The 23,907-nt window shown below is 38.2% G+C and overlaps 1 protein-coding gene across 1 annotated transcript in view; it reads right to left on the bottom strand.

Annotated features, from left to right (window-relative positions):
- Positions 1–23,907, bottom strand: part of DNAH12 (dynein axonemal heavy chain 12) — a 232,143-nt gene extending 208,236 nt beyond the window's left edge. Inside the window, exons 1-4 of the mRNA XM_078076858.1 lie at positions 23,738–23,907; positions 15,966–16,047; positions 15,753–15,779; positions 4,095–4,284 (exon numbers count right to left, since the gene is read on the bottom strand). Of these exons, the coding sequence (XP_077932984.1) occupies positions 4,095–4,284; positions 15,753–15,779; positions 15,966–16,047; positions 23,738–23,907 (469 nt within the window). The remainder of the gene's footprint in view (positions 1–4,094; positions 4,285–15,752; positions 15,780–15,965; positions 16,048–23,737) is intronic.

Here is a 23,907-nt window from a genome sequence, read left to right as displayed (position 1 = left end):
ATTTTAAATATCTATGCTCCTAACATGGGAGTAGCCAATTATATTAGCCAATTAATAACAAAATCAAAGAAACATATCGACAATAATACAATAATAGTAGGGGAATTTAACACCCCCTCACTGAAATGGACAGATAATCTAAGCAAAAGATCAACAAGGAAATAAAGGCTTTAAATGACACACTAGACCAGATGAACTTCACAGATATATTCAGAACATTCCATCCCAAAGCAACAAAATACACATTTTTCTTGAGTGCACAAGGAACATAATCCAGAATAGATCACATCCTGGGTCACAAATCAGGTCTCAACCAGTACCAAAAGACTGGGATCATTCCCTTCATATTTTCAGACCACAATGCTTTGAAACTAGAACTCAATCACAAGAGGAAAGTTGGAAAGAACTCAAATACATGGAGGCTAAAGAGCATACTACTAAAGAGCAGCTAAAGAATGAAGGGGTCAACCAGGAAATTAAAGAAGAAACTTAAAAATTCATGGAAACAAATGAAAATGAAAACACAACTGTTCAAAACCTTTGGGATGCAGCAAAGGCATCCTAAGAGGGAAGTATATAGCAATACAAGCCTTTCTCAAGAAACAAGATAAGTCTCAAATACACAACCTAACCTTATACATAAAGGATCTGGAAAAAGAACAGCAAATAAAGCCTAAACCCAGCAGAAGAGAATTTATAAAGATTAGAGCAGAAATCAATGAAAAAGAAACCAAAAGAACAGTAGAACAGATCAATGACACTAGGAGCTGGTTTTTTGAAAGAATTAATAAGATTGATAAACCCCCGGCCAGACTTATCAAAAAGAAAAGAGAAAGAACCCAAATAAATAAAATCATGAATGAGGAGGAGAGATCACAACCAACACCAAAGAAATACAAACAATTATAAGAACATATTACGAGCAACTATATGCCAACTAATTAGACAATCTGGAAGAAATGGATGCATTCCTAGAGATGTATAAACTACCAAAACTGAACCAGGAAGAAATACAAAACCTGAACAGACCCATAACCACTAAGGAAATTGAAGCAGTAATCAAACATCTCCCAACAAACAAGAGCCCAGGACCAGACGGCTTCCCAGGGGAATTCTACCAAACATTTAAAGAAGAATTATTACCTATTCTTCTGAAACTGTCCCAAAAAATAGAAATGGAAGGAAAACTTCCAAACTCATTTTATGAGGCCAGCATTGCCTTGATCCCAAAACCAGACAAAGACCCCATCAAAAAGGAGAACTACAGACCAATATCCCTGATCAACATGGATGCAAAAATTCTCACCAAAATACCAGCCAATAAGATCCAATAGTACATTAAAAGGATTATTCACCACAACCAACTGGGATTTATTCCTGGGCTGCAAGATTGGTTCAACATCCGCAAATCAATCAATGCGATACAATACATTAATAAAAGAAAGAACAAGAACCATATGCTCCTCTCAATAGATGCAGAAAAAGCATTTGACAAAGTACAGCATCCTTTCTTGATTTAAACTCTTCACAGTGTAGGGATAGAGGGTACATACCTCAATATCATAAAAGCGATCTATGAAAAACCCACAGTAAATATCATTCTCAATTGGGAAAAACTGAGAGCTTTCCCCCTAAGGTCAGGAACACAGTATGGATGTCCACGATCACCACTGCTATTCAACATAGTACTAGAAGTCCTAGCCTCGGCAATCAGACAACAAAAAGAAATAAAAAGCATCAGAATCAGTAAAGAAGAAGTCAAACTCTCACTTTTTGCAGATAATATGATACTTTATGTGGAAAATCCCAAAGACTCCACCCCAAAACTGCTAGAACTCATACAGGAATTCAGTAAAGTGGTAGGATATAAAATCAATACACAGAAATCAGTGGCATTTCTATAAACCACCAACAAATAGAAGAAAGAGAAATTAAGGAGTCGATCTCATTTACAATTGCACCCAAAACCATAAGATACCTAGGAATAAATCTAACCAAAGAGGCGAAGAATCTGTACTCAGAAAACTATAAAATACTCCTGAAAGAAATTGAGGAAGACACAAAAAAATGGAAAAACGTCCCATGCTCTTAGATTGGAAGAACAAATATTGTGAAAATGTCTTTGCTACCTAGAGCAACCTACACATTCAATGCAATCCCCATCAAAATACCATCCACTTTTTTCAAAGAAATGGAACAAATAATCCTAAAATTTGTATGGAACCAGAAAAGACCCAGAGTAGCCAGAGGAATGTTGAAATAGAAAAGCAAAGCTGGTGGCATCACAATTCCGGACTTCCAGCTCTATTACAAAGCTGTCATCATCAAGACAGTATGGTACTGGCACAAAAACAGACACACAGATCAATGGAACAGAATAGAGAACCTGGAAATGGGCCCTCAACTCTATGGTCAACTGATCTTTGACAAAGCAGGAAAGAATATCCAATGGAAAAAAAAAACAGTCTCTTCAACAAATGGTGTTGGGAAAATTGGACAGCCACATGCAGAAGAATGAAACTGGACCATTTCCTTACACCACACACAAAAATAGACTCCAAATGGTTGAAAGACCTAAATGTGAGACAGGAGTCCATCAAAATCCTTGAGGAGAATACAGGCAGCAACTTCTTCAACCTCAGCCGCAGCAACTTCTTCCTAGAAACATCACCAAAGGCAAGGAAAGCAAGGGCAAAAATGAACTATTGGGATTTCATCAAGATAAAAAGCTTTTGCACAGCAAAGGAAACAGTCAACAAAACCAAAAGACAACCGACAGAATGAGAGAAGATATTTGCAAATGACATATCAGATAAAGGGCTAGTACCCAAAATCTACAAAGAACTTATCAAACTCAACACCCAAGAACAAATAATCCAATCAAGAAATGGGCAGAAGACACAAACAGACATTTCTGCAAATGGCCAATAGACACATGAAAAAATGCTCAATATCACTCGGCATCAGGGAAATCCAAATCAAAACCTCAATGAGATACCACCTCACACCAGTCAGAATGGCTAAAATTAACAAGTCAGGAAGTAACCGATTTGGCAAGGATGCAGAGAAAGGGGAACCCTCCTACACTGTTGGTGGGAATGCAAGCTGATGCAGCCACTCTGGAAAACAGTATGGAGGTTCCTCAAAAAGTTGAAAATAGAGCTACCCTACGACCCAGCAATTGTACTACTGGGTATTTACCCCAAAGATACAAATGTAGTGACCTGAAGGGGCACGTGCACCCCAATGTTTATAGCAGCAATGTCCACAATAGCCAAACTATGGAAAGAGCCTAGATGTCCATCAACAGATGAATGGATAAAGAAGATGTGGTATATATATATATATATATATATTTTTATATATATACACACACACACACACACACAATGGAATATTATGCAGCCATCAAATAAATGAAATCTTGCCATTTGCAACGACGTGGATGGTATTATGCTAAGCGAAATAAGTCAGTCAGAGAAAGGCAAGTATCATATGATCTCACTGATATGAGGAAGTTGAGAAACAAGACAGAGGAAAGGGAAGAGACAGGGGAAGGGAGGGAAAAATGAAACAAGACGAAACCAGAGAGGGAGACAAACCATAAGAGACTCTTAATCTTGGGAAACAAACTAAGGGTTGCTGGAGTGGAGGTGGGTGGGAGGGATGAGGTGGCTGGGTGGTGGACATTGGGGAGCGTATGTGCTATGGTGAGTGCTGTGAATTGTGTAAGACCGATGAATCACAGACCTGTACCCCTGAAACAAATAATACATTGTATGTTAATAAATTTAATTTAATTTAATTTAAAAAAATAAAGTAGATTTCATTTTTTTAAAGTAATCTCTACACCCAAGGGGTGTAGGTAAAGGGCCTACGTGGGGCTCAAACCTACAACCCCAGGATCAACAATCGCACGCTCTACCAACTGAGCCAACGAGGCACCCCTCAAAATAAAAACTTTAAATTAAAATAATATCTAAGAAATACATATAGCTAAATACATAGATGCTCATTACTCACATTTCTACTTGTGATTGGAGGGGTGGAGAACAAAAGTCAAAGAAGCTTGGCGTGTGTTAAATGCTACTTACCCAGATACCTCTTCATGCTTTTTTCAAAGTCACTTGACACTTCATTTATGAGACTTTTCATGAGTTCTTCTCTTTCTTTCCCTTCCTTTAAAGACTCAGGTATCAGCATTAACATGTGATCCAGCCATTCCTGCTGAATAGGTACTATAGGACTGCTTTCTACACATTGCTTCATATAAATATAATTGAACTGAGAATATAATAAGAAAAAATAAAGTGTTCTAAATGGTGTAGTATTTCAGCATAACTCCTGAGCTCTGTCTATTCAAGACAACATTTTTTTCAGAATAGAAGTATTCTGAAAAATAACATGTTTTCAGAATAAAAACATTTTACCCAAAAGTATGACCTACAAAGAAACCATTTTTTAAGTGCTCAGTTTATATTTATTGAATGAATAAGAATTGGAAATTGGGACCAAAGAGTGGGCTAGGGAAGCTGGGTGTGCCCATGTATTATCCACTCAAACACTGAAATATTTAGCATTAATCCATTTGAAATGGATTTCCAAATGAAACCAGAAGAAACAGAGAGGGGCTCCAATACAGCATACCCAAGTGGTGGGGCAGAAACAGAACCGATTAGAATTTAATCTGGAGGGGGGCATCTGAGTAGAGTAAGAACCAATTGCTCACCTCCAGGATAGTGTGAGATAATCACAAAAACAAGTTGATTTAGGCACACCAGAGCCTCAAGCAGGAAAGAACCCTGGTTTTCTGGAGAGTAAGAAAGGGGACTGAAGGGAATGGAGGGCCTGGAGTGGTGGACCAAACAGAAGTTCATAGCCTCCAAGGATTCAAATAGGGAAACCTAAAGAGTAACAGGAATTGGGAAGAGGAGAAAGGGATTATTTAGAACCTTTATGTTGGGCAAAGGGCTCTAAGCAATATAGACCTCTATTTCTGAAGCACATCAACAATATACAGCAGGTGTCCCTGCATTTCATGTCACTGTTACATGGCTAACCTGTGATCACAATGGCTCTGTGTCCTGGATGAAAACAGTCAGGGCTGGAGGAGGGAGCCCTGCCAGGGAAGTGAAGGCAGGGTGGCAAGTCTAGAGGTTCTTCCCACTGGACCCGTATGTGGTAGCAGCCAAAATGAATTTCTAGTAGGTGAAATGTCATATACTTCATAAAAGGGGCTTTGTAGATGAAGCATGAGTGAACTAGATACAGAAGGCAATCCCTCAACTTTTAATACGTAGAAGAATAAATCATACTCTCTGGAGCCCTCATGTATGAACTATAAATTCACTGGAGGTCAGATGTCTGGGCAGGAAAACATTTTGCTCTGTCTTTTCAAAGAAACCACTTTATATTTTTCTTTGTTTTTGATAAGTTCTTGTCAAATCAATGTTCTTTGTATACTTTTCATTTTCTCAAGGCAAAACAAAGATCCTTTGTTTAACTTATTATTCCTTCATTCAACAAATATTAATTCAATGAATATTCATTGTTCCAGTAAACAAAGACAAAGCCCCTGCTCTCTTGGAGATTATATTCTGGTACAACAGCAGCATAATTTTATAAATTCTCCCGTAACAATAAGTAATCTGACAAAAATAGACAAGTACAAGTAGAAAGACAATACTTAATCTTGTTTACCAAGATATTTTAACATGAAAATTTAAGTTTGTCTCAAAATTAATTTAATGCAATCCCAATAAATATCTGCATACATTTTTATAGAATTAGACTTGTTGAGCCTAAAGTTCATGTGGAAAAATAAACATGTGAGAATCGCCAAGAAATCCCTGAGAAAGAATATCTACAAGGGAGGACTAGCCCTAGGAAACATTAAAACATACTATAAAGTCTCTCTAATTAAAACAGTGTGGAACAGGAGCCTGGATAGATGGACTAGCAGAAAAAAAAAAAAATGAAAGTCCAGAAATAGGCCCAGTATGTAGGAAAATTTAGCATATGATAAATATGGTATCTCAAGATGAATATTTTAAAAAATAGTTCTGGGACAACTGGCTAGCCATTTGGAAAAAGAGAAATTTAATCCATACCTTCCACCATACACAAGAGTAAATTCCAAATACATCAAGAATTTAAATTAAACAATAAAACTACACAAGGACAAAAAAATGGATAAATTCTGCTATAATTGAGGGTAGAGGAAAACTTTCTAGCTATGATTCAAGTTCCAGATACAAAACAAAAAAACAAAACAAAACAAAAAAAACGACTGACAAATTCTGACTACATAAAAATTAAAATGTTTACATGGCAAAACAAGTCACAATAAAAATGAAAAGACAACTGACAATCTGGGACAAAAGATTTGCAACATATATCTCAAAGTATAAAGAATGCTTAAAAATGTAAGGGATAGATGAAATTTGAGGACATTATGCTGAATGAAATAAGCCAATGACAAAAAACAAATATTATATAATTCCACTTATATGAGGTATCTAGAGTAATCTAATTCATAGAAATAGACAATAAAATGGTAGTTGCCAGGGACTTAGGGAAGAGAGAAATGGGGAGTTGTTTAGTGAGTATTGTTTCAGTTTTGCAAGATGAAAAGTTCTAGAGATTGGTTGTGCAACTATGTGAAGAAACACCACTGAATTGTACACTGAAAAATGGTTAAGATGGGGGCGCCTGGATGGCTCAGTCCGTTGAGCATCCAACTCTTTGTTTCAGCTCAGGTCATGATCTCAGGGTCATGGGATCAAGCCCTGTGTCGGACTCCATGCTCAGCAGGGAGTCTGCTTGAGATTCTCTCTCTCCCTCTCCCTCTGCCCCCCCCCCCCGCTCATGCATGCTCTCTCTCTCTCTCTCTCAAATAAATAAATAAAATATTTTAAAAAAATAAATTTAAAAAAATGGTTAAAATGGTAAATTTTATGTTGTATTTTACTAGATTTTAATTTCAGGGAAAATAAGACCAAAACCCAATAGAAAAATAGGGAGAAAATATGAACCAACATTTTACAATAAAAATATTATAAAAATGGTCCTTAACTCTATGAAAAATATTTAATCCTATCATAATTTTAAAAAGCATACTTAAACTACCCTGAGATACCATTTGTCACCTATCAGACTGATAAAAAGTAAAAAATATGACCCCCACATTCTGTGGTGAGACTATGGGGAAGAAGTACTCTCACAAATTGCAAGTAGGAATGTGAATTGACACAATCCTTTTGGGGAGAAATTTTGCGATATCTACCAAAACTGCATATTGACCCAGCAGTCCAACTTCTAGAAATTGAGAATATACCTCCAATACAAAAACACACATACAAGGCTATTCATGGCAGCAAAATACTGGAAACATTTGAGAGTGACCAAATAAATTATTATACATCCACACATTGATGTTCTGTGCAGCAGTGAAAAAGAATGAGGAAATCAAATCAACACATTGTACACCTTAAATTTACACAATGTCATACGTCAATTCTATCTCAAGAAAACTAAGAAAAAGAGTGAAGAAGATCTCTATAAACTGATATAGAGTAAATTCTAGGTATGTTGTTAAAATGCAAAAGAATATTTAAATTATGATACATTTTGTATAAGATAAAAGGGGAAATACAAAAATAAATCTCTTCCTTTATGAAAAATTAAACATAGGAAGGATAAACCAGAAATTAATGAGACTGGTTATTTAAAGGGAGTGGGTTTGGGGCACCTCGATGGCTCAGTCACTTAAGCATCCGCCTTAGGCTCAGGTCATGATCCTAGGGTCCTGGGATTGAGCACTGTGTCGGGCTCCCTGCTCAGTGAGGAGTCTGCTTCTGCCCCACCCCACCGTTCTTGTGCTCTCTCTCTCTCTCAAATAAATAAATAAAATCCAGGGCACCTGGGTGGCTCAGTCGTTAAGTGGCTGCCTTTGGCTCAGGTCATGATCCCGGGGTCGTGGGATTGAGCCCCACATTGGGCTCCCTGCTCGGCGGGAAGCCTGCTTCTCCCTCTCCCACTCCCCCTGCTTGTGTTCCCTCTCTCGCTGTGTCTCTCTCTGTCAAATAAATAAATAAAATCTTTTTTAAATAAATAAATAAAATCTTTAAAAAAAAAAAAAGAGGGAGAGGGTTGGACCAGGTAGAAAGTATGGGGGGATGGGAACAGGGCAAAAAGGATGGGGGACCCTACTCTGAGCATATCTCTTGATGTAGTTCTGACTTTTAAACCATGCTACTGTTTTACATGCTTAAAATATAAGTAAAGAAAATCAGTAAAGATGAGGGGGGAAAAACAAAATGAAAAACAAACAGAAAGTCATGAACCTAAATAGATTTCAAATTAATAACTTAGTCACACTGAAAGGGTGTAGAACTAACCAAAGTAACTTTTGAACACAGTAGTTTCACTATACCTTCAAGCTAAATACAAAAAACCAGAGACAAATATTGAACTGTAGTGAGTAGGTATATTTTTCACAGTCTCATGAGTTAGCAATTTAAAAACTATTTATTTGTATTCTAGGATTTAACAAAATAAGTAAATATTTTATGGTTTGTAAAAGCCAGGTTTCTCACTATCAGAAAAGGGAGCTACAAATACGGAAAGGGGAAGACTAGAATAGATCCTATGATCCTGAATTGGAATAGGAGACATCAGTATAAACACATGATTTTTAAGATAGATAGATGATAGGAGGATGGATGGATAGATAACTGCCTAGCTCTTTCTGCTGAGAGAGCCAAGAAGCAATTTCATCCATTGTCAAGGAACACATCTAACTCTCATACCACAGTTTCTAAATACCATTCTCTACTAAAAAGGCCAGGAGTCCTTGGAGAGATGAGTGATTCCAAGGTTAGAACAGAAAAAGTACAGGAAAGCCTGAAACATCTTATTGCATCAGAACATAAGAACTCAAAGAATGACGGGATAAGAAAAAGAGGACACAGGGACTCCTGGGTGGCTCAGTCGGTTAAGCGTCTGCCTTTGGCTCGGGTCATGATCTCAGGGTCCTGGGATCAAGTCCCTCATCGGGCTCCCTGCTCAGCAGGGAGTCTGCTTCTCCCTCTGCCCCTCCCCCTGCCTGTGCTCTCTCTCTGGGTCAAATAAATGAACAAATAAAATCTTAAAAAAAAAAAAGGAGGGCATAAGAGTTAACTTGAACGGGGTGTCTGGGTGGCTCAGTCGTTGGGCGTCTGCCTTCGGCTCAGGTCATGATCCCAGGGTCCTGGGATTGAGCCCCGCATCAGGCTTCCTGCTCAGCGGGAAGCCTGCTTCTCCCTCTCCCACTCCCCCTGCTCATGTTCCCTCTCTCACTGTGTCTCTCTCTGTCAAATAAATAAATAAAATCTTTAAAAAAAAAAAGTTAACTTGAAGAACTCCCACTGGCCAAATCTGGGACAACTGAATGTCACAATAAACAATAATAATAACACACATTATAACTCAATGGTTACAATAAGACTCCATAGCCCATACTGGTATGAGTGAATGATGAGAGAAAGGATGAAGTTCTTCCTTACTATAAAATTCCAACTAAAAAATATACAAGGAATGATGGAAATATTATTTGGTAACCACCATAATAATCACTGTTTCAGGTAAGAATGTTAACATTATAGGAACAGGTAAAGCGTATAGAAGAATTTTTTATAAACTTTTTCCACTTTTCTATAAATCTGAAATTATTTCAAAATAACAAGATGGTTTGTACATTTTTTTAAAGATTTGTTTGTTTGTTTATGTACTTATTTGACAGAGAGAGAGCAAGCATGCACGAGACAGCACAAGCAGGGGGAGCGGCAGAGGGAGAGGGAGATGCAGGCTCCCTGCTAAGCAGGGAGCCCTTGCGGGGCTCCATCCCAGGACCTCCACCCCAGGACCCTGGGATCATGACCTGAGCCGAAGGCAGATGCTTAATCGACTGAGCCAGCCAGGTGCCCTAAAAGATGTTTAAATGAATGGTCTAGTTGTACATTTTTGCCTTTGTTTCTTACTTCAACTTTTTTTCTTCAATTTTTTTTCAATTAGTTGCTCACTCCAAAATTCTGTCTGCTCCATTATTGTGCTGCTTGATCTTAAAAGTCTTGTGATGGTTCCCAATCCCTCACTATATATCAATGGACTGACCTCTTTCTAGTAATGAACCTGCTTTCCTCTGCTCGCTTTCTCTCTCTCTGCTTAGGTGATTTCACCTAGACACATGACTGTTAGTATCATCTATATGTGTTGATGGGTCCTAAATCCATATCTCTAGAACTGAGGTATTCCTGAAATCTCAGTATAGCCATAGAAGACCTTTTGATCTCCCAAGCCTCTAAGCCATTCCTCCCTTAGTCTTAGCTATCTCAATAAATGGCACCAATTACCTTATAAAGTCAGGCCAAAACCCTAAAAGTCATCCTTGGTTCCTCTTTCGCTTACCTTTCATATCCAATCTATCAGTAGTCCTATCATGTCTACATCCCAAATATATCCTGAATCGATCAACTTTTTCTAGCTCTTTTACTATCATTCTAAGCTATAATCATCTCTCATCCAAGATTGTTGTCTTTTACTACTAGCTGATTCTTCCTGCTTTTTACTCTTGCCCTGGCCATAATCCATTTTTTAAAGTATCAAAGTTGTTTTTTTTCCCTCACATCACTGTCAAAGTGGCTTTTTATCAATAAAATATAAATCAAATTATAATATTCCCATGAGTAGAATCCTTCAATGACTTCCCATTGCAATTTGGGTAAAATGAACTCCTTACCATAGCCTACATAATCTGGCCCCTGACTCTCTCTTCAAGTTCACTTTATGTACTCTCATGAGCTCATTCAGTATGCTCTAGTCAAGCTGGCCTTTCAGTTCCTGGCACATACCAAATTGTTTTCTACTTCAGGACTTTATTTTTTTTTATTTTTTATTTAAATTCAATTTAACAAGTTAACATATACTGTATTATTAGTTTCAGGGGTAGAATTTAGTGAAACATCAGTTGCATACAAAACCCAGTGCTCGGGGTGCCTGGGTGGCTCAGTTGGTTAAGCAACTGCCTTCGGCTCAGGTCATGATCCTGGAGTCCCAGGATCGAGTTCCGCATCGGACTCCCTGCTCAGCGGGGAGTCTGCTTCTCCCTCCGATCCTCCCCCTCTCATGCTCTCTGTCTCCCATTCTCTCTCTCAGATAAATAAATTAAAAATCTTTAAAAAAAAAAAAAAACCCAGTGCTCATTACATCAAGTGCCCTCCTTAATGCCCATCACCCAACTTTCCCATCTTCCCCCGACCTTCCCTCCAGCAACCCTCAGTTTGTTTCCTATAGTTAAAAGTCTCTTATGGGGTGCCTGGTTGTCTCAGTCAGTTAAGCATCTGCCTTCAGCTCAGGTCATGATCCCAGGGTTCTGCGATCAAGACCTGAGTTGGGCTACCTGCTCAGTGGGGAGACTGCCTCTCCCTCTCCCTCTGCCTGCTGCCCACCCCCCTGGCTTGTGCTCTCTCTCTCTCTCTCTCTCTGTCAAATAAATAAATAAAATATTTTTTTAAAGTCTCTTACGGTTTGACTCCCTCTCTGTTTTCGTCTTATTTTATTTTTCCTTCCCTTCCCTTATGTTCATCTGTTTTGTTTCACAGGATATAAAATCAACACACAGAAGTCAGTTGCATTTCTATGCATGTAACAATGAGGCAGAAGAAAGATAAATCAAGGAATCTATCCCATTTACAATTGCACCAAAAACCATAAGATACCTAGGAATAAACCTAACCAAAGAAGTAAAGGATCTGTACTGCTTCAGGGACTTTAAACTTAACTGTTCCTCCTACTGGGAAATTCTCATCCCCAGGTCTTCCTATGGCTGGCTCTTTTCTACCATGCAGGTCTCCAAAATGCCACTGCCTCAGGGACACCTTCTCTGACGACCTGCTTTATATGGCTCCACTCTCTGACCAGTCACCCTCTATCCTGTTATATTGTATTTCTTTCATAGTACTTGTCACCATTATTTTGTTTGTTTTACTTGATTACTATGTCTTCCCCATTAGTATATAAGCTCCATAAGAGCAAAAACTATGTCCATCTTATTGATCAACCTTCAGCATCTAACACAGGATCAGGTACATAGTAAACATTTATTAATTTTTTCATGAATAAATGCTTTGATTATAGGTAGGCAAGGAAGATATTTTCTCCATTCCCCCAAATCTACAGCAGTTTTATAAAGTAGGTCAGGGTCAAACTCTAAAATATTACATAAAAAACTAGGCATGAATAAACTATATGATTTTATAGTGACAGGAAGTCTAATATTCATTATTCTAATTATGTATCCTTAACTTATTGTGTTTTAACCCTTTCATCCCCTAAAATAAAAATATGTTACATGTCAATTATAGCCCAATAAAATATATGTTTTATATATATATGTGTATATATATGTACATATTTGACCCTTAGAATTAAAGTATATATTCTTCCTTTAGCAAAAAGATATCATCTTTGGAAAACTTCCTACTTTATGCCCCCACTATATTTTTTCATACTTCCATCACAATACCTGTTATATTTTACTGAGCTTAAGTGTTTATATTTATTCATTCATTAAGCATTTATTGAGTATCCGCTACTGGTGTTCAATACCATAGATGTTAAAGATACAAAGATGATTAAGAAGCAATTCCTAGCCTCAAGCCTAGGAATATATCACTTAAATCCATGAAAAGATCAAGGGAATACCTAATGCAATGTGCTAAGTAAATTAACAAAAAATAAATAGGCTATAATAGGAGCAAAGAAAAAGTCATTTATCCAAACCCATAGAAAGAGGATAAGGCTTCCTGGGGGTGATGACTGAGCTGAATTAGAGACAGCCAGATGAAAAGAAGAATGGATGATGAAGGGACATGCCAGACAAAAGCAGTGAAGTGAGAAATGTCATATTTCCTCAAGGATTAAGAAGCAAGTTCATGTGGGTAAAGCATAAGCATGATAGTGTGTAGGGAGAGGAGAGGCTGGGGAATAGGCAGGGGTCATACTACAGAAAGCTTTCCACGCCACATTAAGCTTTAACGGGTATGGGAAGCCATTGATGTCTACTGTAGTCAAGCAAAGCAAGAGATGAAGTCCTGATCTAAGGCTAGGAGAAGAGGGCATTAGGAGAAATATTCACAGTACTTGGGGACTAATTGTATGACAGGTGGGTAGTTGGTGAGGGGGAAGGAGAAGTTAAGACTCAGATGTTTTGAGCATGAGTGTCTCTATAGATAGTGGTAACAAGAACTAGAATCAAAAATAAGGAAGAAGAGAAGTCTGATGGAGGAAGCTGATGAGTTGTGTTTTTTTTGACATGTTGAATTTGAGGTATTTTTGCATAAAAATATCTGAGAGTCATCAATATACAGAAGGTAGCTGAAATCAGAAAAGGAGAGAATCATCCTGGGAGATTCAAGGAAGGAGAACAGTGGTCCACAGGCAGGGAAGAGAAAGCCATGAAGATGACAGACAGATAACAGAAAACCAGAAGAACAAATACAAGGGAATAAAAAGGAAATGAATGGTCAGCTAGAATCACAGTTTTTTACTTTAGCCATTCTAGTGGGTATGTAGTGATAACTCATCATGGTTTTCATTTGCATTCCCCTAAAGACTAATGATGTTGATGATATTGAACATCTTTTAAAAATGTGCTTATTGGCCATCTATATATCCTCTCTGGTAAAATGTCTATTTATGCTTTTTACCCATTTTCTAACTGGATTGTTTGAGAGTTCTTTACATCTCTGAGACATTAAGTCCTTTGTTGGATATGTGATTTGTATTTTCACCCAGTGTGCAGCTTGTCTTCTCATCCTCTTAACACAGTCTTTCACTGAGCAATAGTTTTAAATTTTGGTGAAATATAATTTTGGGGGCTTTTTCTTTTATGGATTATGTTTTGGTGTCATGTCTAAAAACTCTGCTTAGCTCTAGGTTTGCTTCTAAAAGGTTTATAGTTTTACAATTCTCCTGTGTTGTCTTTTAAAAGGTTTTAAAATAGTTTTATGTTTTATATTTAAATCTATGATTTAATTTCAATAATTTTTGCACAAGGTATGAAGTTAAGGCTGAGGTTTGGGCTTTTTTGTTGTTGTTTATTTGTTTCAATTTTTAATGGATGTCCAATTGCTCCACTCCATTTGTTGAAAAGACTATCCTTGTCTATTGAATTAATTTTTGCACTTTGTCAAAAATCAGTTGGCTGTACTCATGTAGGTCTACTTCTGGGTCATTCATTTATTCCACTGATCCATGTGTCCAACTATTTAAAAGCAAAAACATTTATTTTTTATTTTTTAGTAAAAACATTTTTAAAAAGTCAGCTGGAGGGGTGCCTGGGTGGCTCAGTCAGTTAAGCGTCTGCCTTCGGCTCAGGTCATGATCCCAGTCCTGGGAATGAGCCCCACATTGGGCTCCCTGCTCAGCGGAGAGCCTGCTTCTCCTTCTCCCTCTGCCTGCCACTACCCCTGCTTGTGCTTCTGCTCGTGCTCTCTCTCTCCATCAAATAAATAAATAAAATCTTTAAAAAATAAATAAATAAAAAATAAAAGTCAGCTGGAGGTCTAGTGAGAACAGTATTAAAAAAACATCCCTTGGATTTGGCAATTAGTGGTCACTGTTGACACTAATGATGAAGAGGTGGGGTTCCTTCATGCCAGATTACCAAAAGCAGTGGGTTCAAAAGTGAATGACTGTTTCATGCCTGGCTACCTATTTTAGATTGTAAGACACTAGAAGGTAAGAACGGTGGATGAAGAGTGAGGATGCTAAGCACATACACACAAATATGCCTTGCAATTCACCCAGCCTCATGTTAAATATTTATGAATGTTTTATATCAGTTCTTATTATCTAGTAAAGAGGCAAATACAAAGCCAAAGTCTCCATAAAGGTTGGGAGGGAGGTGAAGGAAGAAGATGAAAGAAAGATAGAAAGAAAAGAAAAGAAAAGAAAAGAAAGGAAGGAAGGAAGGAAGGAAGAAAGGAAGGAAGGAAGGAAGGAAGGAAGGAAGGAAGGAAGGAAGGAAGGAAGGAAGGAAGGAGGGAAGGAAAAAAGAAAGAGAAAACTTGGAGAAGCTGAAATTGGCTTTTCCACAGATCCTCAGTACAGGGATTTATCCTGAGCCCTCTATCCCCAAAGGGAACTTGAAGAGACTTGGAAAGCCCGTACCCCCATCTGGGAACATGCTGTATGAATTTCTCTTCCGTGTAGCCAGCTCCATAGGTTTCCATATCCTTTGCTGTGAAATAAGTGTTATGTGTCATCATCTTCCCAACAATCACACCATAGCCCCAAGTTGTCGACCATGCAGTCAGTGCCATTTTTTTTTAATCTAGCATCTAGTGTGTGGCTAGCACCCTATAGATTCTCAATAAGTAATCATTATTATATCAATATTAGAACAGTGAAAAACAAAATGCATTTCCTTTATAATGGCAACTTTAAATTTTTTTCCAGTTTCTGGAATAAGAACTAAAACATTTATCACTAATCCTCAAATAACAAATGGCAACAAAAATATAACTCTTAAACCCCATATTGTCATCCATGACATGCTTGTTCCTTTGGCACAGAAAATGAAAATCTCAGTTTCTAAATTTCTTCCTCTTCTAGGATGGGTCTTATTAGCAGGTGGTCTTAGAAGGAGCTACTTTGTCATAATTTCTTTGGACATTTTAAAAACAGGAAATATTAAAAAAAATTGAACTCACTCCTTTCTTTTTAATTTCACTGGTCATCTGTCAAAAGCAAACAAATAAGACATAATTAAATCAAGGAGATAAAAATTATAAGTGACTTAAATGTATGTATTATGTATATGTATTATTCTCTTAAAAATACTAGTTATATTGAGATCAACTTAAAATAATTACAAATTAAAATTGTATAAGGATAAACTTTTTAAAAAGACAACCTAAACTTACAGTTGGAGGATAATCTGGCTCTGGGATTGGAGGTGTCCTTTTATCCAGCGTTCTGTCTAAACTTCTTTTGGCTCCATCAACTCTGGATTATAGTTTAAAAAATAGTTTATAGTTAAACTACTTATAGTTATAAAAAATGTCCGACTCTCTTGAAGACATCATTAAGATATATTATTAAAACATTACAGGGGGCGCCTGGATGGCTCAGTCGGTTGAGCGTCTGCCTTCTGCTCAGGTCATGATCCCAGAGTCCTGGGATCGAGCCCCACATGGGGCTCCCTGCTCACGGGGATCCTGCTTCTCCCTCTCCCCCTCATGCTTGCGTGCTCTTTCTCTCTCTCAAATAAATAAATATTTGAAAAAAAATTACAATTTGGGGGTGCCCGGCTGGCTGAGTCAGTGAAGCGTGCAACTCTTAAACTCAATCTCATGAGTTCAAGCCCCACGCTGGGGGTAAAGTTTACTTAAATAATAATCATCATAATAAAATATTACAATTTGAACATCTTTTCAACTATACTTACAGAAGAGATATTCAAGAGTTCTTTATCAACTAATGAATTATTGAACATTATATCAAAAATTAATGATGGGGGTGCCTGGGTGGCTCAGTCGTTAAGCGTCTGCCTTCGGCTCAGGTCATGATCCCAGGTCCTGGGATAGAGCCCTGCATCGGGCTCCATGCTCAGTGGGAAGCCTGTTTCTCCCTCTCTCACTCCCCCTGCTTGTGTTCCCTCTCTCGTTGTCTCTCTTTCGGTCAAATAAATAAATAAAATCTTAAAAAAAACAACAACAAAACAACAACAAAACTAATGATGTACTATACCTTGGCTAATTGAATTTAAGTAAAAAAAATAAAATAAAATACAAAAAAATACAAGAGTTCTTTATCTTACTGAATTTTCTCTAAGAAACAAATCCCTTTGGAAACTCCAAAAAAAAAAAAAAGAAAAGAAACAAAAGAAACAAATCCCAGTAGTATTATCAATGAGACCTTAATTTTCAAATTATTTGTGTATACTATAAAACAAATGAGACTAAAAATAAAAATCAAATTTTTTCCAATTCAAACTTACAAATTTTAAGTTAATCCTGATGCTTAGTAGGCCCTCATATGTATTGTCCCTGTTCCAAAGCCACCCTGTCAGAGAAGCCTTACCTTACCCTTTATATTAAATATCACTTCCTTCACTATCCAACCTCTTTACCCTCACTTACCTTGCTTCATAGAATTTACCCACCATTTGACATATTATACGTTGTAGACTATTAGACTATTTTATTCATTGCCTTGTCCCTAATGCCGAGAACAGTACCTGGGCACATAGTAGGTACTTGATAAATAGTTTGAAAAGAGGGGCGCCTGGGTGGCTCAGTCGGTTAAGCATCTGCCTTTGGCTCAGGTCATGATCCCAGGGTCCTGAGATTGAGCCACGTGTCCTCCAGCTCGTCGGGCTCCCTGCTCAGTGGGGACCCTGCCTCTCCCTCTACCCCTCCCCCTGCTTGAGCTCTCTCTCTCTTTCTCTCTCAAATAAGTAAAATCTTTTTAAAAAATAGTTTGAACATAGGAATTTATCATCCATAAAATAAAGTTATATCATTTTCTAATCCATCTGTCACCAAATATTGAATGCTCATATTATGCAAGACACTCTACTAGGTTTTATTAAAATATAACAGCAACAAATCTCAAGGAATTGATAAACTGAAAGGGTGAGGAGATAAAAACAGGTACCATATGAAAGGCATGGGGCCCTGATGGTTCAGAGGAGGGGACAAGTTCACTTCCACCTGGAGGTGTCTATTAAGGCTACATGAACAAACTAGCCTTTGCAATGAGCTTTAATAAGGGAGGGGATTTCAGGTGGAGATGTAGTTTTCCTGGGTAGATGGATCTGAACAAACATGACTCTCCCGAGGAACAGAAAGTCAAGGGAATAATCAAAGGAAAAAACAGGGAGTAGTAGGGAGCTGGGACCAAATGGAGATTAGTTTGGAGAAATGGACTGGAATATCCAACTAAGGGCCTCAAATAGCAGGGTTTTTTTATTCAATAGACAATGGGGAGTTGCTGAGAGTTTTTGAGCATGGAAACATTTTTAGGAAGACAAATCTACCAGTTTGTAAAGGTAAATACACTGGGGGAGATGGCCAAAGCATAGAGTATACAAGGAAAAGAAAAGAGACCTGAGAAAGAAGATTGGAAGACGCCAAACATGACAGGAATAAGAAAAAACCACAATTGAAGGAGGCAAAGGAGATGTGATCAGAGAGGCAGGAGGAGAACCAAAAGGAATTTCAAGGAAAAGATGGGCACCAAAACTATAAATGCATAGACTGGTAAGTTCCATAAAGACAAGGGCCATGTCTGTTTTGCTCACTGCTCTAGCCACAATACTTAGATAGTATCCATCAAGGTCAATAAATAGCTATGGAATGATCAGAACTGTGGATTTGGAAAAAATCTCATATATCTAATTCAGACCTTATTTGATGCACAAATACTCTCAAAAATATCGAGTTGTACCCTGAGATGAGTGAGGGGGATGGCATTCATCACTTTCTGAGGTAGCCCAATTTATGGTCAGCTAGCTTATATTCTTAGAAACAAAATTTTTATATTGAGTTATATCCTTGTAACTTTGGTTCTCCAGAGCTATACACAAAAATTCATATTCTTTTTCTGTTGCCCTTCTGAAACTTAATGATACTTATCCAGTTCTTTCAACTATTCCTGTCAATAAAAGTTACCACTTGCAGTGAGCTTATTATGTTTTAGGCATTGGCTTAAGATCTTTACATGCATGGATCTCATTTAACTCTCACAAAAATCCTAAGAGAAAAGCACGATTCTTATCTCCATACTACAGATAGGAAGATGAAGATAAATCAAGTTACTTAACTTGCCAAATTCATGCATGGCTCATAAGCTGCAGAGACAGGATATGAACTCAGGCCAGTATAGATGCCAGTCTACACTCTTACCCATTAAGCAAATCAGCCTCCTTCTAATGAGATGGTTTATCAAAATTCCTCTCTCTTCCATGGCTATTATGGTTTATCAACATCCCTCTTAAAGTGTGACTCCAGAATTCCAGATGTTGTTTGACCGGTGCAGAGTGAAAATTTTCTATCATGCATTCTAGACATTTTACATTTATCAAAGCAGCCTAAGACTGAACTCGCTTTTTTTTTATTAAGTATGCTCTAAGCCCAACATGGAGCTTCAACTCTTGACCCCAAGATCAAGAGTCCCCTGCTCTACTGACTTAGCCAGCCGGGAGCCCCTGAATTAGCTTTTTTGAGTAGACTCATTTCCATGTTAACTCTTAGTGAGCATGACTAAACTAAAATTCCAAAGGCTTTTTCACAAGAAGTAGGAAATGTGGCTGGAATATCCTTCTTCCTCTTTTCTTTGTGAATCATCAAGGCCTCAACCAGACTTCCTTTCATCTGTCATTATTTTCCCAAAGAGCCTAGCCCTCCACAATCCATACTTTCAAGGAATTTGCCTTATACTTTGGTACGCTAGTTGGCACTAGCTGACTTGCACAGCAATTATCCCAACAAAAATATGCTTGACCTCCTTGAGCTCTTTATATATAAAAGCCACCCTTTAAGATAGCAGCAATTTCCTGCAGCGTGTTTTCTCCTACTGGCTAAAAATAAAAGGAGCTGGGAAGAATATAAAAGTGAGCCTTTTCATTCTCTGTTTTTGCTTTGTGTGTTGACAGTCAAAAACAAATAAATGAACAAAAAATTGGATAATTTCAAAGGAACTGTGTGAGAGACTCCGTGCAGTGAAGGAGAGAAAGGCTGGTCTGAATCAAGAGGGAGATAGTGGCCAAGGAAGAAGTGACTCATTCCTGGGACTCTGGAAAGCTACAGAATGATTTTTTTTTTCAGCCAGTGTTCCCAGGCACTGGTCACAGAAGGGGCCCAGTTATGCCCAGGACACCTTACATCCTACCTCAGTCCTAGAGCTCTCTCTATCAACAGACTTCACCCCACCTTTGAAACAGGGAAATCTACGTTCCTATTTCCTAACAGGTAGAGGTAGCAAGAGACTGACAATCACAAAATCCACAGTCTTCCAGAAAAATGTGTTGCTGGTATAAAAACCTTTCATTGCAAATGCATTTATCCTAAATAAACACATGGCAATTCTAATCTCAGTATTAGTACAGCACCATGCTTCAGGTAAATTTTTTTTTAAAGATTTTATTTATTTATTTGACAGAGAGAAACAGCAAGAGAAGGAACACAAGCAGGGGGAGGAGAAACAGGTTTCCCACCGAGCAGGGAGCTCGATGCGCGGCTCGATCCTAGAACCCTGGGATCACGACCTGAGCCCATGGCAGACGCTTAACGACTGAGCCACCCAGGCGCCGCCCCTGCTTCAGGTAATATTGAGACACTATTTGTTATTAAGCACCCAAATGAGAGAGGTACTACTTACACATCTTTACAAAGCATAAGAGTTAGGTTTCTCCTTTAAAAATTCCTTTAAAGGTGGCTCAGTTGGTTAAGCGACTGCCTTTGGCTCAGGTCATGATCCTGGAGTCCCAGGATCGAGTCCCGCATCGGGCTCCCTGCTCAGTGAGGAGTCTGCTTCTCCCTCTTACCGTCCCCCCTCTTGGGCTCTCTCTCTTTCTCAAATAAATAAATAAAATCTTTAAAATAAATTCCTTTATTCATCAACAATAACATGTCAGATACTGTGCTTTGTGTTGAGATCTCTGCCCTCAAGTATGTCAAAGTGAGTAGAAGAGAATGGCAACGAAGACACAATACACTGTGTTGTTGAGGAAATCACACTTCCTCGATCTATTTGCTGGTTGACCCTTCTGTACCCAACATCTAAATATTATAATTCTTGGGGCACCTGGGTGGCTCAGTCAGTTGGGTGTCTGACTCTTGATTTCAGCTCAGGTCATGATCTCTGGGTTGTGGGATCAAGCCCCAAGTTGGGCTCCACACTCAGTGCAAAGTCTGCTTGTCCCTCTCCCTCTGTTCCTCCCCTTGCTCTCTCTCTCAAATAAATAAATACAATCTTAAATAAATATATATTTTAATAAATATTTTATAAAAAATTTTTTATTAAAAATTAAATTAAAAAAATAAAATTTTTTTATTTTATAAAAAATAAATATTATATAATATAAATATTGTAATTCCTAAAGGCTTACTCCTGGGCTGCCTTCTCTCAATTTTTACTCTCTCTAGGTGATTTGAATTATTCCTCATAGCCTTAACAATCATCTACATTCTGCTGACTCCCAAATTTTTATCTTTAGCCTAGACCTCTTCTCATATATACAGATATATATATACATATATACACATATATACCCAGCTGCCTACTTAACATATTCCCTCATATGTTTAGATGTCACATAAGCACCTCAACTTCAAAATTTACCTCCCCGATCTTCTGGACTTCTGATTCTCTATAAATATAGACACTACCATCCACCTTGTTACCAAAGCAAGTCCTACTGATTCTGAATCCAAACCTATCCCCTATAAATATACTTCTCTCCTCCTCCACTGTCTTCAGCCTTATCCAAACCACCGAAAGCTCTCATCTATGTTACTACAAAAGCAGTCTACCTCGTCTCTTGTTTCCCTCTACTCTTGCCCTCTTCCCTTCCACCTCAGTCTATTCTTAATAGCCAGACTGATATTTTTAACTGTAAGTTGATTTTCATGTCATGTCCCAGTTTAAAACATTTCAATGGCTCCCATTGAACTTAAAATGGAATCTGAATTTATTAGTATGGCTTACAAAGCCTTTCACACTCTGCCCCCACCTTTCTCTCCACCTTCACCTGATATCACCACTCACCCCCAAGTTCCTGATACTCTAATGACACTGGCCTTTGTCAGCTCCCAGACCACAAGAAAGCATTCATATTCCAGAGCTTTCAACACTTGCCATCCCCTTTGCTAGAGTGCTATTCCGTTTATTTAAATGAAAAGCTTCTTTTTTTTTTTAATGAGAAGCTTCTTACACTTTATTTTATTTAAGATTTTTTTTATTAACATATAATGTATTATTTGTTTCAGGGCAGGTCTGTAATTCATCAGTCTTACACAATACACAGTGCTCACCACTACACATACCCTCCCCAATGCCCATCACCCAGCTACCCCATCCCTCCCACCCCCTTCCACTCCAACAACCCTCAGTTTGTAAGATTTTATTCATTTATTTGAGAGAGAGAGCACAAGTAGGGGGAGTGGTAGAGGGAGAGGGAGAAGCAGGCTCCCCACTGAGCAGGGATCCCAATGCCCTGATCAATCCCAGGACCCAATCCCAGGGCTCGATCCCAGGGCTCTGGGATCATGACTTGAGCCAAAGGCAGACACTTGACGACTGAGTCACTCAGGTGCCCCAGCTCCTTACTCTTTAGATCTCTACTTAAATATCATCTCCACAGGACTTTCCTGTGATGTTCCTAGGGATACCTTCCCTGTCACTCTCTATCCCACAATCTTATATCTTCATAGTATCCATCACTACTTAAAAGGTTAACATACTCTTTTTGTTTGTCTGTTTTTAAATGTTTACTGTCTCTCTCCTCCCACTAGAATATAAAGACACGATCCCCTCTGTTGTAATCTCTTTGGTCTCCCTAGTAACAAGCACAATGTTTGTGTAACAGTTGGTAGGTAATATCGCTAAATAAACTGATGTAAGAGAAATATGTAGAAAAAGTTAAAGCTGCACAAAGGGGATTAGGAGCTCCTGGGTGGCTCAGTCAGTTAAGCATCTGCCTTCAGCTCAGGTCATGATCCCAGAGTCCTGGGATCGAGCCCCACATCGGGCTCCCTGCTCAGTGGGGAGTCTGCTTCTTCCTCTCCTCTCTCCCCAGCTTGTACTGTCTCTCGTAAATAAATAAATAAAATCTTTTTTTTTTTAAAGATTTTATTTATTTATTTGACAGAGAGAGACAGCAAGAGAGGGAACACAAGCAGGGGGAGTGGGAGAGGGAGAAGCAGGCTCTCCGCCGAGCAGGGAGCACGATGTGGGGCTCGATCCCAGGACCCAGGGATCATGACCTGAGCCAAAGGCAGACGCTTAACGACTGAGCCACCCAGGCACCCCATAAATAAATAAAATCTTAAAAAAAAAAAAAGAAGGATTAGGAGAAGGCTTTCCAGAGGAGGTGATCCATAAACCCAGCCTTGAAGAACTAGTATAAATATTCAGGCAGACAAATACTTTCCAGTGAAGGAAATTGCAGGAAGCAATTGTGAAATTTATTTTTCACTAAACTGTGAAAAACATAATATACTCATGGAACTGCAAGTAGTTCAACATAACAATGTGAAATGATGAAAGATTTTGGAGTAAGAACAATCCATAACTCCTGAGGCACCTCCTTCTTTAGTCTGTAAGTGTACTAAAACATTGAGTATACCTACATTTATAAAAATAGAGATAAGAATAGTACCCGTCACATAGGGTAGTTGTGAGAAGTACAGGTGAAGTGCTAAAAACAATGCTTAGAGTAAGCAGTGATTAGCATAAGCCCCATACTAACTATAGATATAGTGACATATCTATACATTAAGTGACATATAACATATATATAGTGATATATAGCACTTACTATTGTGATTACTTTTTTGTTTCCCCAATTGAACTTGAAGATGATATTTTGTCCATAAACAACCTACATAGTTAAAGCTGTTTTATGAGAATATGAACACTAAGCATTTCACTTGAACTCCAGAAAAGAATTATTTACCAGTATGCTACTTACACTAGCTGATTAATCGTCTTCTGCTGCTCCTTAGATCTTCTGTAATTCAACAATTTACTTTGTGCTGGTGTGTCAACACCTATGTCTTCAGGGGGGCGCACAATAGGAGGTAACTTCAAGTTCAGAGCCTCCTTTTCTGCTCTAATTGCAGCTTTGTTTGGATCTGACAT

Source organism: Halichoerus grypus, chromosome 1, assembly GCF_964656455.1.
Source record: "Halichoerus grypus chromosome 1, mHalGry1.hap1.1, whole genome shotgun sequence".
Classification (NCBI taxonomy): Eukaryota; Metazoa; Chordata; class Mammalia; order Carnivora; family Phocidae; genus Halichoerus; species Halichoerus grypus.
This window is presented reverse-complemented; position numbering and strand designations above follow the sequence as displayed.